At 43.9% G+C, this 17,746-nt stretch overlaps 1 protein-coding gene across 1 annotated transcript in view; it reads right to left on the bottom strand.

Moving 5' to 3' along the window:
• Window positions 1–15,999, bottom strand: part of ZNF804A (zinc finger protein 804A) — a 190,555-nt gene extending 174,556 nt beyond the window's left edge. Inside the window, exon 1 of the mRNA XM_083406233.1 lies at window positions 15,430–15,999. Coding sequence (XP_083262359.1) covers window positions 15,430–15,540 — 111 coding nt within the window. The 5' untranslated portion in view covers window positions 15,541–15,999. The remainder of the gene's footprint in view (window positions 1–15,429) is intronic.
• Window positions 16,000–17,746: the final 1,747 nt, after the last annotated feature.

Below are 17,746 nucleotides of genomic sequence, written 5' to 3'. Positions count from 1 at the left end.
ATGCCATTTGGATGGTGGTCGAGGAAGACAGACAAAATGCAACATGCAGCCTGAGTTGACAACAGACAGCCTGAGCGACAGATGGCATTTTCAGAAGGCATTCATAGACCTCAACCTCATGGAATTTAATATATATATAAAAACACAGCTAGACCACTGAACTTGGGAGCATTACAATCTTTGAAAATTACAAACTTGCACAACCATTTTTAGAAATATCAGTAACCAACAATATCAAAAGAATCTAGTGACAAACTAGACAGGAACTTACTTACTTACTTACTTACTTACTTACTTACTTAAAGGGGGGGGGTCTCATTAAGTCAGGGTTGTGCAATAGGGTAACCAAAGGGGAATGTTATTCTGAGAATGGAAGTATTTGTTAAAACATGTTTCTAGCACTCATGAAAGTGAGCCAAGACATTCTAAAGTCTTTGGAAATAGATGAGAAATGAAGTTTTTGCTATCTGCAGTGAGTAGAAGCCAGCAGAAGCTCGATATGGCCACTTCGTATTATAGAATCAATGGCTAAATCTCATCAGTTTTAATGCAAGGGCTTGTCCACGTAGCCCTACCGTCTACTCCAGTGTTCTTCAACTTTGGTTCCCTAGGCATTGTTGGACTACAATTACCATCACCCCAACCAGTTTAGATAGAAGCAAGGAATGATGAGATTTGCAGTTGATCATCAACTCTGAACCCATGGTTGAAGAACACTGGTCTACTCCAATTGGCACCAGCTCTCAGTGAGGTCTTCCCCATCTTTGCCTACCTAATATTTTTAATGGAAGATGCTATGGAATCTTTTGCCTGCCAAATGTAGGCTTCAGCACTCAGCTGACTTCAGCCCTTTGTTGAAGCAACTTCCTGGAAGCTGTCAGAGGTTCTGTCTTGCCTGACCTAGCCTTATATATCCCCACACAATCTAGCCTCTCCAAGATTTGTGCCAGAGAACAATCTATTCTAGGCCTTGCTCTTGTGCTTCTACAGAACACAATGGATGCAGCATTTTCCCCACACCTGCCATCATTGTGCATCACCACCACTGTACCTGTGCATAGCCTGACTCACACTCATACTTGACACTGTGAACTGAATCCAAGAATAAGGAAATGTGATGCTAAGAGAAGGGCTCACCGTTCAGCAGTAGAACCCATGCAGTCAACCATTAGCATGTCCATTTAAAGCAGAGGGCGGCCAATATGTGACTCTCCTGTTGTTTTTGGGCTCCAAAATCCTACATCAGTCTCAGCCAACCTGGTCAATGCTCAAGAATGATGGGAGATCCATCAACATATGGTAGAGTTGCCATACACCCACAATTTCCCAGACATAGCTGGTATTTGGCCCTCTTAAACAGCATCCGGGTGGAAATCGCTGAAATGTCCAGGAAAATCTGGATGTATGGCAGTCCATGTCTGGATATTCTCTTTTTGAAATATGGCAAACCTATCATATGGGAGGGTCACAGTTTACCCAAACTGGGTAGAAGGGTCTGGGAAACATCTTTACTCTAGTTCTTGGGAAACGTTTCCTAGCAAGGGCTGATATTGGCATTTTCCTTCACTGTGCCACCTTAGATAAGTGTCTCTGCTAAGGACTGTTTCTATCTGTCGCCTCTGTCTTTATATATAATAGATGTTTTGCTATGGTTGTGATTTTAATTCTGCGTAAGTCACCTTGAGTGGGTCATAAGTCTCAGAAAGGCAGGGTGCAAATCTAACCAATACTGGAGAAAATGAAACTGTAGGGTGACACTTTATATTGCAGTCTCTCAGATGTTGAGAGAGAGAGAGAGGTTACACTTTCCATTATGAAGCAAGTGATTCCTGGAAAGCAGCCTGGCGCACCCTCCTGATCAGCCAATCATTAGCTGTAACAAATTTGATGTATACATGGCAATTGCCGGTTTTGATTTAAGGAACCAAGAGAATGCCTGCTTTAAAGAAAGAACAAAGGCACCCAACTGAAATGTGAGACATGTATAAAACATGCATGGCTTAGCAACATGTTTTCAGCGATGCAATATCTTTCCATATTGCAACATTACCTATTTTTCATTTAAACTGGTTTTCCAAGCTGGGGGGTGGGAGGAGAGAATATTGGGAGCATAACCCTTCCACCACCGACAACATTTTTTCATTAAAGCTGCTGTAAGTGGTACATGACAGTGTTAGCAAAGTCACTTAAATAAAACAGATGGAATCCAGAGCAGGGGGAGGGGGATCCCGATAGCACTTTACTGAGCATAAATTGAGCAAACAATGTCTGCTCTGAGGAGAAAGGAACAGAGACGTTGTCTTTCTTAAGGCTTTTACATAGCAGGGTGGAAAAACTCCTTCAGAACTGCACAGCTAATCAGTGTCTGCGTTACATACGTAAGTGAAGATCATGCCACTCTGCCTATTTGACTTTAACACTAACAGAATTAACCCTTCAGTTACAAACAGAATGATCCCTGCTGTTTCATCTCCAACAGACAGTATGGCCCATTAGTAATATCATGAAAAATAGTTACTTGGTACTCTAATTGTACTGAATATAATCCACTTTGTAAATTGGTAGACTCAGTGTGGCTGAACAAATTGCTGGGGGTAAAGGAAATAAACCTCTCATGGCGGGGGGGGGGGATGGGACACATTGTGTGCAATCCTTTTATTCCTCTAGTTGCTAGTTCTTCTTCTTTGCCTTCACTGTCCTTGGCCTCATTTGCCCTTACTGACAGACATTTAAATTTATTATACAGGCCAAGTGATTGTTGTCCGTACACAATAAATAAAATCTTGTGTATCACTATCAGACTGTCTGTGTGGACAAATGAGACATGGGAAAGTAAAAGGAATTTTTTTTTTAGTATGGACATTCTGCTGAGTAGGATGTGTTTATAAAGGAGAAAAAATATCCTTAAAAAATACCCAGATCCCTAATTATTTTTAAACCACAGTACTCTTATTGAAGACTGCAGAGCTGGCCTAAATGTAGTCAGAGCTTCAGTTATCAGACTTTATTCTGTCACTACTTCTTTGAGAAGGATCATATTTAAAGGTCCGTTCACCTGCTGAAGTGTTAAACATGTCACGTGGGTAGTGACAGTAAATCCCTTCAAACACTGCTAGCAATTTTGAAGGACGCTGCTATGAATACTCTGCAAATCAACTCACCTGTAGCTTCTGACTACTTGATTTATCTACCCAGACAGGTATCCCTTCATATATAGGTTGTCAACCCTTCCCGAGATTAAAAACCTGGTGAGAAATCCTGCATGATTTAAGATTATACATTTCAAGGCTGGATTAATTAGATCCAACCTCTGCAGCAATGAAATCAGTTACTAAGGAATGAGTATGTGAAAGTTTAGAAAGGCTGGAAATGACAGAAAAGCTCCCACTCCTGGAATTCCTTGAATCTAGTAAGATGTGTTTTGTTCTAGTTCAACTGCAAGCTAGAGTTTCTACCTTCCAAAAATATACCTTATCCCTTAAGCCCAATCATAGGCATCAGCCTCTAGGGGCTGAGGCACTTTCGGAGGCCCCAAAGTTTTTTTTTAGGAGGCCAGACCCCCTCAATGTTCAGAAGGCATTCAGCTCCGCCCTCCGGCTTCATGCGATGTCGCATGCGCAACATCAGGATGTCGCATTGGGTCCCCTCAATCATCTTGAGAAGATGGCACCTATCAGCCCAGTACTTCCATTTAGTCCACCTCTCAGGGAGCTCTGGGCACTGTGTCCTCTGGTGGGCTCTTTCCTTTGCCAGCAGACCTGGCAGGCTTACCTAACTGTGGTTGATAACAAATCAGGCAGTCCTGGGCAGCTGCTTCTACCTAGCCATGTTATTATTCCCAAAGCAATGCAAGGTCAGTGGCATTGTGGGACATTGAAAGCCCAGCTAGATCTTGCCACTGCTAAGAGTGCCAGGCCTAGGAAAACAAAGATGTAGGAAGGTCTACGGCAATGGGCCCTGACAGCTGCCCAAGGATGCCAGGAGCTGGTCCTTCTCATCTGGATTCCATCCATTGCACAATCTCACTTCTCAGTTTGGGTTCTATTTTTACATTTCCTGAAGTGTGTGCCAAATAGGTTGCCATGCATGCACCCATGTTCTTCCAGCCAATGTGGCTATGGTAGATTTTGTAGTCATGGCACACTTGAGAACACTTTTCTATGTGTTTCTAAACTCTGGAAAGTATTCTGTTGATTTTTATTTTTCCTTAATTAGACACTTTCTACAGAAGTCACTCAACTTTCTGACCTTGACCCTCAGCATTTTCAGAATCACTCCAATGACATTGGGATTTGCTACCAATTAAAACCAAGGGGATGAAAAGAAGAAGAAAATAAGTGCCTGTTGAGTGTCTTCCTTTTTAGTTAAATGTCAAATGTAACATGGAATATGGACAGATGGACAAGTGGTAACAGAAGAACCATATCTTTCTTAAGGGTTTATTTTTAAGCAAGAAAAAAAATGGAAACAAGTTTGGAAATTAGTATGCTAGAGCTGGATTTATTTACTGGTTTGAAAAATGGGCTAATAAAAGTTTTGGGTGGGTAAGTCCTAGTTATACCATGAAACTATCATGGAGGCAAAGTCAAAGATGCTTATTGGAATGTCTATATGCATGTATCAAATAACTGGCTAAGATTTAAACCTCACTCTAGCCATCAATTCAGCCCTTCAGCTCCCTCTCCAAGTCCACAATACGGAAATTCCATGCAAGAACCCCTTTCCAAAAGGCTTAGCATTCCACCAGTCTGTGTCTTGATTGACAGGAAGGAAGGGAGAGACAGAAAAGGAAGACTAAGTCCATCCTTCTCTGCTCCCCCACCTGAGCAAACAATTGGAAGTACTGACTGTTGGACCAAAGACAAGGACTGCATGAACACAACTCATTTCTGCAAGTGTACCCCCATCTAGCTACGAATACACAAATGGAAGCCTCTTCCTAGCTAGACTGGAGTATCTCAACCAATGTGTTGTTTTGGGATCCTATCTTAATGCCTGTAAGTGATTGGCAAACTCTCTCAGTGTCCCCCTGCCCCGGTCCCCTTTTGCTTTTAAGGATCTGCCGTTGGTTCCCCCTCTTGTTTATCTGTTGATTTCTTTTTACTTTTTTTCTTAAATTGTGCATCTTATGAAAAGACAAGGAAGCACCATTTTTCAATATTAATAATAAAAACAATACTATAGCACTACTGAACAAGTTTATTAGGACAAAGCTAGACTTTTGTGAAAAGGTTTCCCCTCAGTGAATAATTTTGATGGGCAAAGCCTGAAACAATCTTTAAAAATCTGCTCTTGAAATTTAGGAAGATCAACTGCTTGCACAGTCCAGTCCTAGGCAGGTTGACTCAGAAGCAGGGCCCACTGAGATTAGTTGTCTTACTTACTTAAGGAAGTTAGATTAGCCTCAACCAGAGCCAGGGCCTTTTCAACACTGGCTCCGGCCTGGTGGAACGCTCTGTCTCATCAGACCAGGGCCCTGCAGGATCTGATTTCTTTCTGCAGTGCCTGTAAGACAGAGTTGTTCTGCCTGGCCTTTGACTTGGAGTGAATTTGATTCCCTCCCCCTCTTTCGTTTTTCTTTCTCCTCCTGTGATGAGGCTGCATTTTAATGTTTTAATGTTGTATTTTAATCTTGTTTTTTAAGTTGCATTTCAATCAACTTGTTTTTTATTGTTTGTTAGCTGCCCTGAGCCCAGTTTTTGTTGGGGGGGGGGGTAAAAATAAAATTATTATTATTATTATTATTATTATTATTACCAGAAGGCACAGGATTGTGGACCTCAGGATTATCACAAGCTTTGTTTTACTTGTTCTGGGGAAGGGGATACTTGCTGTTTCCCTGGGAGTTTGGCTTTCTGAGGCTTCCTGTCCTTTTAAACCAAGCTTTTCACAGAACCAGTATACTAAAAAGGATATTTATTCTATAACACATACCTCTGAAATAGTATCTCCCTTTTTTTGTAGGACTGAATTTTTTTACCAGCTGAACCTATCAAGAGCACAAAAAACGTTAACAGCTAAGAAATAACCAGTCGCCGCAGAAGCTTTCTACATTTCTTCCCCTTTCTATGCTACCTACTGCGCTGCCAACAACATATGCCGACACACCATAAGGTTTTCATTTCCACCTCCAACAGATACTGAAAAGCAATATGTACAACAGTTTCTTCAATCCAACCTTAGCGGTTGCCTGAGGTGCTCTTCTATCAGCAGCAAATTGGTCTGTGGCAACTGTCATTTATTCAGGACGCCTGGAAATCTATATTTTGCATTTACATGACTTCTTTTAATGTCAGTTGCTAATGCAAAGGTTTGATAGGATCTGGATAGGACCCCGTCTGAATGAACTGCATTTCGGACGCTTGTGGAGACCAATGGAGACAGTCGCATCAGGACAAATGGGGGGGGGGGGCACTGCCTCATCAACCTCACTCTGCCCTCAGTGGTGAGAGCACTGATGAGGATTCCTTTCTGTAAATGTATCTGAAAATATCCAGCAATGACAATATTGAAGCACTGATGCCATCTCTTTTGTATATACAGCAGATGAAAAATTGTAAACTGTGGGCTCACAAGAAACTTGTATGGGGATCGTCTGTCTGTGCAGTCATGAGAAAAGGCACAGAATCATTGCTGGAGGGTTCAGCCTCTAGGGCATGGATTGTATGTGACTTAGACCACAACAGAAGAGAGGTGAATTTAATGACTTATGGTGCTGGAGGAGACTCTTGAGTGTCCCATGGACTGCAAGAAGATCAAACATATCCATTCTTAAAGAAATCAGCCCTGAGTGCTCACTGGAAGGACAGATCCTGAAGCTGAGGCTCCAATACTTTGGCCACCTCATGAGAAGAGAAGACTCCCTGGAAAAGGTGTTGGGAAAGATGGATAGCACAAGGAGAAGGGGACGACAGATGATGAGATGGTTGGACAGTGTTCTTGAAGCTACCAGCATGAGTTTGACCAAACTGCGGGAGGCAGTGGAAGACAGGAGTGCCTGGCGTGCTCTGGTCCATGGGGTCACAAAGAGTCGGACATGACTAAATGACTATAGAAGAAGAAGAAGAAGAAGAAGAAGAAGAAGAAGAAGAAGATGATTTCTGGAACCAGCTGCATGCTGACAGAAGCACAGCACACTTCATAAATACACTATGAACCTTAAACTTTAAACACAGCAACAAACTTGGTTCAATAATCAAGCCAACATCATTTTGTAGCAAGGACTTTACAAGCATGGGGGCTCATTTACTCAGGCACTGCAAGATAAAAAATAGCAGGTGATGTCCTTGAGAAACAAATCTGCTTTGAACCTTTAATCTTCAAGAGTGAGCGCAAAACTGAGAGACAGTAGTGTTCAACCAAAATAGGCATGGCAGCCCATTGTTTCTTTTTCATATACGTGAAAGCATGAGCAAAACATTTACTACCCCTAGATCAACACTTGCAGGGACATCAGATCACAACACTTTGGGGCCTAAATTTGGCTTGTGGGTCACCAGTTGGCAACCCCATCTTAAACAATAGGCTTATGCAATGCCTGGGGCTTTTTGTGGTGTGTTCTATTTAAGAATGCCTAGTAGACTGAGGGCAGATACAATATCATCACCACCACCACCACCATTTCAGTTTGTATACCCCCTTCATCTGAATATCACAGGCAGTTCACAACATAAAAATGCAAAATGAGAACCCAAAATACACAATAAAATAAAAACAAGCCAATAAGGCCTGTAAGACAGAGCTGTTCCACCAGGCCTTTGGTCAGGGCGCAGCCTGACCCCCTCCTCTGGCAATCTGCACAGGGTCCTGCTTGCTGGTTGCCATCAATTTGTTTCTGATTGATTTTATGGTGGAAAGTTTTTAGAATGTTGGATTGTTTTTATTGTTGTTAGCCGCCCTGAGCCCGGCTTTGGCTGGGGAGGGCGGGGTATAAATAAAATTTATTATTATCATTATTATTATTATAACCACCTTCCTACAGACACATTTAAAAAGCCATAGAATCTTGATCAGTCAAAGGCCTGATTAAGAAACATTTTTACCTGATCCCTAAAGATATGTAACCAAAGTGCCAGGCAAGCATTCCTCCTCCAAAAGAAATTTCAAATATCACCATCACCTTTTCTAGTCTCGTTGAATATAAAGGAACACACTAAACAGTGAGATTTTGCCCTAAATAATGTTTAGCTCAGTGAATTGCATGTTGGAACTGTCAGAGGTCTGCTGAGACCACTCTTATATAAAATTCAAGGATAAAATTGCTCAGGTTAGTATAGTATCAGACGTGAGGCGGTTTCCAACTAACTCATTCTGTCAGTGCAAGTATTCCTGCTTGTGCAACTGACCTTTCCCTCTCCCCTCCCTGCCCTGCACCCTCCCCAGATCTATTCCAGAGGGTTGCACAAATCCCCAGAACAGATTTAGGGGATATGCAGCAGGGAAGAGATAGGGGGTAGTTCCAACGTGCAAATGCTTACACTGATAGAACAAGTTAGTTGGATACTGCCTGTGGTGTCCAATGTATTGCCTTATTCTTTGCGGGATCAGTTTCTGTCATTTAGACCCTGGATGAGTCATTGTCGTGAGAGGCTCAAGAAGCTTCTGTGGGGACAAGTGTCTACTACCAGCTGTGGCTGGTACACCAGCTAAGACCTGCTCCAGAACAGCAAGCAGGAATAGGTCAGCCACTGTGATTCATGCACTGATGACCTCATGATTAGATGACCTCATGACTGGATTATGGTAATGTGTAGGGCTCCCCTTGAATCTGATGCAGAAGCTACAGCTGGTTCCACATGCAGCTGCCTGGGTACTCAGTAGAACAAAGCCCTCAGCAGTTTAGGTTACCTGGAAAACATCCTTCCCCTGTATAAACTGTTCGATCATGAAGATATTCAAGGGAGGCTTCGTGGGTTTTGCCGGAACCTGCAAATTGTTCTTTGATGGCAACTTAGAAGCAGGCTGTCTCTGAGATAGTCCCTACCCTGTGGAATGCTCTCCCCTTCCTGTTATTCAGGAAACCTCAACATAGAAGTGTTCTTCCGATACAGGGTTACAGGGAAGCAGGCAGAGGGCCTTCTCAATAGTGGCACCTGCCCTGTGGAACGCCCTCCCATCAGATGTCAAGGAAATAAACAACTACCTGACTTTTAGAAAACATCTGAAGGCAGCCCTGTTTATGTCTGATGTTTTATCCTGTTTTTAATATTCTATTGGGAGTCACCCAGAGTAGCTGGGGAAACCAAGCCAGATGGGCAGAATAAAAAATTATTATTATTATTATTATTATTATTATTATTATTATGCCCCTTTGCCTGTGAATCTTGATCGTTAACCCTGGATTCTATAGTTCTTGATCTTTCTGCTTTTTGAAATGGTTTTAAAAGTACCATCTTTATGACATGAATCACTTCAAGAATTTCTTTATAGTAAGTAGTATAAAATGTAAACAATAAACAAAGAGTTGAATTGCGTTGCAGAAGTTAAAATGGAATACCGGCACTGCAATGGAGAGCGGGGGGTGTGTGTCTAAGTACAGCCCTACTTTCATTTCTTTGAAAGCTCCCTCTAAAAGAAATTTCACTTCCTTTCCAGATATTTTCTTCCATTGATTAACTGCTCCTATAGGCTGGGCTTTTCCTGTACTTATAACACACTATTTTTGGCAAGGGATTATTATGCAGTGGCAGAGCACATGTTTGCATGCAGAAGGTCCAAGGTACAATCTCTAGCATCTTCAATTAAAATGATCAGGTGTCAGATGATACAAGTGATTATTATTTTTTAAAAAAATGAGAGGAAAAGGTCTGGTATTCACCATAAAGTCATTACAGTAAGTGCCACACTTTTAAGGGTTTTTTTGGGGGGGGGCAGTTGTTGGTACTGCATATCCTTGAGCACCCCCAGAAGAAGAAAAAAGCAGGATGACAGAATTCTGAGATGCTGGAGAGACACTGTTAGCCTGAATAACAGCACTGGGCAGAATAGTCTGACTTGCTATATCGTTGCTTCTTGTCTTCATGTTGCATGTGAGAGTTTTGAAACAGTCGGTATGTTTTGTCCAGCTGTTGTTGGGCTAATGCGAACAATTCTTCTGTGCTCAAAATTTATTTCATTTTAATTATTTTGCTACTTTGCAGTTAAATTGAATAAAGTCCTGTCATGGAAAGGAATCTTTCTAATACAATTCCAACTAAATCCCACCATCATTTCTTTAGAAATACATAAAAATAAAAAATAAATAAAAAATTGTCCAATAGCACCTTAGAGACCAACTAAATTTGTTCTTGGGATGAGCTTTCGTGTATCTGAAGAAGTGTGCATACCACGAACAAACTTAGTTGGTCTCTAAGGTGCTACTGGACATATATATATATATATATATCTACTGCGTCAGACCAACACAGCCACCTACCTGAATCTAGAACCATCATTTCTTTGTAATACACATCCTTTTCAACTTTATTGTGAATTCTCTACATACTTACAGTGCAATCATATGCATAGCTACTTGGAAAGTGGAAGCGGGTGGCGCTGTGGTCTAAACCACTGAGCCTTTTGGGCTTGCCGATCAGAAGGTCGGCGATTTGAATCCCCATGAAGGGGTGAGCTCCCATTGCTCTGTCCCAGCTTCTGCCAACCTAGCAGTTCGAAAGCACACCAGTGCAAGTAGATAAATAGGTACCACTGCAACGGGAAGGTAAATGGCATTTCTGTGTGCTCTGGCTTCCGTCACAGTGTCCTGTTGCGCTAGAAGCAGCTTAATCATGCTAGCCACATGACACAGAAAGCTGTCTGTGGACAAATGCTGGCTCCCTCAGCCTGAAGCGAGATGAGCACTGCACAGCATAGTTGCCTTTGATTGGACTTAACTGGGGTCCTTTACCTTTATCTACTTGGAAATAGGTCCTGTTGAGCTTCATTGTATTTATTCCCAGGGAAACATTTACAGGACCTCAATTTTCACTACATAATTTTAATTACAGCATACAGCGACACACAGCATCAAAGCTTGAGTTCATTTCCGTGCTCCTTCTGAACATTTGTTTCAATTACACCCATTTACCGCAGAGGCAAGGAACCTGTGGCCCTCCACTTAGTAGTGAACTACATCTCCCATCATTCCTGACCGCTAACTATACTGGCAAAGGCTGATGGGAGTTGGAGTCCAACAATATATGGAGGACCACAAATTTCTGTGTTGGGCTTACAGCATCTTATCCAACCTTTACATTCACTGCAATGTTCACTCATGGTTTTCTTGATCCATACCCATTTTCCAGTCTCACAGCTCTTGTGGTCTCCTTCCCCGTCCCCCAACTTCTTTGTTCTTCAGTTTCCTTTTGCATCCTCGTCACGGCGAAACATTTCCCTCCGTCTCATAGTAGAAATGAAAATGATGTGATCATGGGCATAGCCAGGGTTTATGTTAGCAGGGAGCAGAAACTCAGTTATTTTTATTGATTTACTTGACCATGAATGTGAGGGTGCTGGGGTGTCACACTTTCCTACTACGGAACCGATATGAATGGAGGCTCTTCATTTCCTCTATTTAACACCATGTAGCTGCACTTTCACAATCATCTCTTTCAAGTCACTCACAATCAGTGAAGCAAGCGAAGAAAAGACCTAAGGCACCATCACCCCTTCCACCCCCAACTAGAAATCTGAGAAAGAGCAATAAATCCTCAGATTTGTGCTTCTTTGCTCACTAGATCAGGAGTGGGATTAACATCTACTGTCCTCATTCTTAAGACCACAACCACACAGCAAAGTTAGTTCAGAGGAGAAAGAGATGAGAGCGGAAGAGAGGGGGATAAACTGCTCAGCAGTGGCCCCTCTTGGCCAATGGAGAAATTGCACAAATGCAATAAAATAAACTCCTTTGAAAGCACAAATAACCAGGGCCCTTTCATTACATCTAAAATCATAAATTGCTCATTTAACCAGTCTTATGGGTTTTTCTATATCTGATGTTCCCTGGGAATATATGCACTTCGTTGCAGACAAAACAACATGGGTCTCCAGCACTAAAGTTGATTATACAGTGTTGATGTCACAAAATGCTTTTGGTAGTTCATTTTAGCTTCAGTCATGTGTGTGCATATATATGTATATTCATTTCACACACAAACACACACACACACAGAGAGAGAGAAAGAGATGCACACAATTTTTTGGTGGAATGATATATCTACATCTCTTCAGGACAAAGTCAACCGTCAATCAAAGACTTAATAAACAGCACTGAAGTTATTCCATGAACTCTGAAGAAATGGTTGCTTTTTACCACACTCTACAACTAGCAAAGACTGTTCACAACAGCTGGATTTGGGATGTGAGCACAGATCACAATGGACTTGCTACTTTGGGGACAACTGAATTGTATATATTTCACCATAGATTACAACTTTTAGTTCAGCAGTTATATTAACCTGGGGGCTCTGCTTAATCTATTAAAAGTTTTAAATACTAATAAATCAGGAAACCCTTTTAAAATAAAAATTCTGACAGAAAAACTGTGGGTGGTAAGCACTAACATAGATGATGCCTTCTTACATGGAACACATCTTCTAAGGTGGTGCCTGCTTGGACAGTGATGGGGAAGCTGCAGCCCTCCAGATATTATAAGGCTCCAATTCCCATCAGCTCCAGCCCACATGGTCAATGCTAAAGGAATACAAGAGCTGTGGTCCAGGAACACCTGGAGAGCAACACTTTCCCCCTTCCCATCCATGATCTAAAAACAAAAATGAATAGCTTTTTCCATTTGTCCTTAATATGTAAAATCATGCAACTTAATTTCATTCTTTAACAAAGTTAACCGCACTGTCTTCAGTTGGGTGTCAGCTCTACTTCTTTCCCCTCCTGTCCATTATGCTGTTAATTTGGTTCCTTTTTCATGCATAATGCCCCTTTCTATTATGTATCAAGAAGAGAAAGTCAAGATTGCAGACTATGTATTTTTTACTTATGAAAAACCCCATATCTCCCTTGAAAGATTTTTCCACTTTAAATTACATTTAAGAAGTACATTTGCATCCTGGTTGACTGGGTCTGTGAAATAATTTTGCATTCACTTCCAAAAAGAAATGAATTTCATTTTTGAGAGCATTAGGTTGTATTATAAGAAGATTTTCCTTATATTACCTTTCAGGAAGCCTTCTGTATCACTTTCATTACATTAACTTTTTAAAAAAACACACAAAAAACTCTCCCCAAATACCGAAACTGAATTAGATTTGCGGCAAAGGCCGATTTTGCCACATGCCAAAATAACTTTGAGGCAAAACAAATTATGTCAGTACTCAGGGATTGGTGACATTTAGGACTTTTCTACATGAGAATGTGGTACGTAAGAAAATATCTTAAGATTTGCTCCCAATCATGCCGAATAATAAGCAGATAATTGAACTTTCAGATGTATTAGTGGTACATGACAAAAGGCATTTGACATATATATTTTTTGGAATGTGATCATCATGACATTTCAAAGTGCCACTTGTCACCAAACAGAACTTTACAGAAGTGCATCAGCTTGAGCTGCGATCCTCCACAAGGTGTAACATTAACTTTGTTCCAGGCATCTGAAATATTGCAGCAAATCTTCCCTTGCCATTGGTAACAAATTTACCTATAGATATTTGAGATAGGAACCCATTTCACCTGCTTGGAAGTACATTCTATTGACAATATGGGCACTTGCTGCCAAGGAATTGTATTTAGGATCACAGTTGTTAAAGACACAGAGAAAATTCTGTATACACAAACCAATCATAGCAATGAAAGCTCACGCTAGTGAACAATGAAGGTAATAAGATTTTGACACAGTTTAACCAACATGGATAGAAATGCTTGTGGGCTGCTTGCTAATTTCATCAATGAATCATTCTTGCCTTATTGCTCCTTAAAGAGAACAGCACCCAACTTGGCATAATTCATACCATCTTCCATTATTATTTCATAGGGATCTCTGTGTGTCCCTGCTTGATGAAACATGAATGAATCTAACAAGGTGCTTCCAGTGATAACCATAGAAGAGAGGGCCAACATTTCCTAAACCAGTGTCATTTTCTATTTAGAGTAATTTATTTTAGGACTTGCCTCAAACTTTGCTCAGTCACTATATTTACAGAGAAATCACAAGGTAACCATCTTTAGCAAGCATAGGAAGCAACTCTTCCACACAAGGGACATGTGCTGAATTCCTACTGCATTGTTGCTATAGAAAAGTTTCAATAAGCACTAGTGAGAAAACAGCGTTCCTCTCTCCAAAGCTGGATCCAGTACTGTAGAACTTTTTCAGGGCTCTCTTGCACATGGTGACAGGTCCACAGTGGGTAGCCTTCCTGCATCTCATTTGTCATATGAAGAAGCTGAACTTCTTCAGAAAACAATTCCTTCCAGCGTCAACAATTTCAAACACAGACACAACAAATGTGATCACTCTCAAGTCAAACCAAGCATGTGTTCGTCAACAGATTTAACAGAAGAGTTGCCAGCCAAACACCCCAACTAATGTAATTTGGCTGGCAACCTGAATATACCAATATATCATTGAGGTAGGTGTGCCTTTAGTGCATTCTCAACTCAAGCCACCCCATGGGCAGTTAGTCAGCATCAACCTTATGTGCAAAAGAAGCTTACTCCTTAGGGAGAAGGTATAGGAGTGCCTTCTTAAGCACTTGGAAGTCAAATGAGAACAGGTGTGCAAGATTGTAATCCTAGATACACTATCTGGGAGTAAGGTACATTAAAAACAGTGGGGCCAACTTCAGAGTAGACATGCATAGGATTGTACTATAAGTTGATTTACATCCCCTTCTTATCAACAGGGGGATGCTCCGAACTACTATCGTTCTTCAACAACCTCCTAATGAAAAACTCAATAGTTTGAGCCTCCATCTGCCTTTCCCTTCACTTTCTGAAGACCCTCACACCCTCTTTCGTATTAAACAAAGCTGAACCAGAGCTAGGCATAAGAGGGATTCCACTTCCTCTGGAGTCGTAACCTCTACCAGATAACTGCACAGCTTGTTTTAAACACTCTGCCCTCCAAGAGAAGAAGGACTCGAACTAACCACTGCTTCGACCAATAAGCAAGAGCATCTGTGCCCCTTCCACTGGGAGTTACGGTAAACCAGGTCCCATCACATAACGAGCACGTTGGAGAGCCCTGTCCAGGAAGACCCAGAAGTAAACCGACAAGAAAGCAGGGGAGACTGAACACAAGGTAATCGTTTTCCCTATCCTTTAGCAAATCTATCTCCACCAAACCGACAGAGAACCTTCCCCTGGAGCGCGCCGCTCGGAGCTGTCCAGGACGCTGCGGTGCTGAATCCAGAGTTAACCCAAGCGAGGCATCAACAGATAATGGAGCGAGCGAGGAAGAGGAGAGGGGGCGGGCGGGTGGAGAGGAAGGCTCCTTACCAGAGTTTTGTTGCCGTTCTTGCTGAGAGGACCTCGGAAAACTCCCTTGATGTTGCGAAAGTGCCCATTGCTGAGGTGCGCGGAGCTGATGACAATGTAATAACACTCCATGGGGCAGCCGCCTCGTGGGCTGCTGCCGCCGCTGCTTCCATGCACCCCGAGGGTGCCCGATCAGCCGGGAAGCAAGGCGCCGGGCGTGTGTGTGTGCGCGCGCGTGTATGTATGTGCGTGCGCGTGTAGGGTGGCGGTGCGAGGAAGCGGCGATGGGGTGGCGGCGGGAGTGGGTGGGGAAACCCGGGGGGAAGCGAGCCCCGAGCACACACAAGGCGCGCGCACCAGAGGCATGCACACCGCGCTCCCTCCGGCGGCTCTCTCCAGCTCAGGCGGTGGAAGTAGCGGCAGCCCGGCTCTCCCTTTCCGCAGGGTGGGGAAGAAAGAGCGAGACGGACAGAGACACAGCAAGCAGGCGAGCTTAGCAATGGCCGGAGCCAGCAGGCATTGACCACGGTCTTTCCCCCCCTTCCCCTCAGAGCTGCTGCTGGAGGAGGAGGAGAGAGAGGAGGAGCAGCTTTAGCATCTCTCTGGCTTTGCCGAAGGAGTCTGAGCTGCTGCCTCGCACAGGCATGGTGCTATTATAGCGCGCAGCCTTGCCGCTCCGCTGCACTGAGCCAATGGCAGGGAGCCACTAGCCGAGGAGCTGTCAGAGGAGTGCATCTGTCACACGCCGCCTTCTCTCCTCCTCCTCCTCCCCCCTCTCCTCCTCAGTTTCCCCCCTCCCCACCCTCACTCTTGGCTCAAGCCCTCCACAGAAGAGGGCAATAACGGACAGAGGAGGAGGAGAAGCGAAGAGGGCGCCCCCGCTCCCCACATCAGCTTCTTGCTGCCGTCGCCCAGGTAAAATATAAGAGAAGGAAGAGAGGGGAGGGGGAGAATTTTTTAATTTTTTTTTATTTAGGTAGGCGAGCGAGTGTCCCTGACTGGCTGGTCGAGGGAAGCCTTTCCATCAGCTGCAGCGAATCCCCTTTCCCTAATAAGTGACATTCGCAGCTGCTTCCCTCGCTTGGTTGGGGGGGGGGGATCGTTCCCGACAGCTCCCGATGGGGGAAGCGGATCGACGCCTGCTGTCGGGGGTCAAGGCTGTGGTGGGATCCTGTGGAGGTGGGGGAAGACGGGGCAGCCACTGCCTCGCTGCTAACAAGCGACTCTCTGCTATGCGCGCCAGCTCAGTGGAGCCTCCACCACCAGGGAATGTATATCCGAGACCAAACGCTGCTCCTCTTTCTCTCTGCCTTGCTTGCGGGCTTCCTACTTGCGCTTTGTTGGGATACAGGAAGCAGAGCTAGGGGGACTCCTTGCTGTGGGCCTCCTCCCCTGTAGTAGTCCCCCCCCCCCGTACCCTGTCATTGCCTGCCGGCCTGCCTGCCGTCGTGAAGCAGATCCCAAGCGAGGAGCAGCTGGGCTGCCCCGCAGGACCGGATTTTTCAATGTCAGGGGTTGCAACCTTTGGAATCTCGGGGTGTGCATGGGAGAGCAAGAAGCAGGAAAATAAATGCTTCCTTCTGGACGCAGGCTTTTCCTTTCCACCACTGGGGAAACTACATACGGAGGCGATGGGGAAAAATCAAAGGCTTCCAAGGCTTTCCCAGCCTCAGCGCCTCTTCCCTTTCAGGAACAGACCGCGGGACTTAGAGAGCCGGCAGCTTTGCCTCTCTTTTGTAGACTCCCCCCTCCCACCTCAAGATTTGATGCCACCGTGGCCACGCCCCCTCCTCTCTTTCTCTCTCTCTCTCTCTCTCTCCCCTCGAGCAGGTTAACCCTTGAAGGGCGGCCCCGCAGCAGATCAATACTTCTTCCCGCTGTGCCCGGGTTTTCCGGGGGGGCGGGGATGTGCTGCCCTTCCTTGCGAGCACTTCATCTGTCTTTTGGCGCTCCGGTAGCGCGTGCTTTATTGGGTATAAACGGGTCTCATTAGCAGGCACTTAAAGGGATCAATAGCCAGCCAGCGGAAAGCCTGGGGACCATTCCTCCTGCAATGGATTTACAGAGACTTTTATTTCTTCCTCTAACCCGAAGATGGCTTAATTGGTGAAAAAGCAGATTGAGGCGCACGCTCTGCCGGGGGTGCCTCTTAAGACGCAGGCCGAGTGGAGAGGCTTGCTGGGGGCCGCATGGAATTTCTTTTCGGAGCTGAACAGGTGCAGAGCAGCACCGCAAGAGTTAAAGGGATCTGTGGCAATAAGAGAGAAAGCTGCTCTTGGAGCTATTAATATAATGGACTTCCAAAAGCCATACCGGGTTTCAAATACTTACCAATTAA

Source organism: Podarcis tiliguerta, assembly GCF_965153285.1.
Source record: "Podarcis tiliguerta genome assembly, chromosome: 1".
Lineage (NCBI taxonomy): Eukaryota > Metazoa > Chordata > Lepidosauria > Squamata > Lacertidae > Podarcis > Podarcis tiliguerta.
The sequence above is the reverse complement of the archived record's forward strand: the minus strand, read 5'-3'. Positions and strand labels throughout refer to the sequence as shown.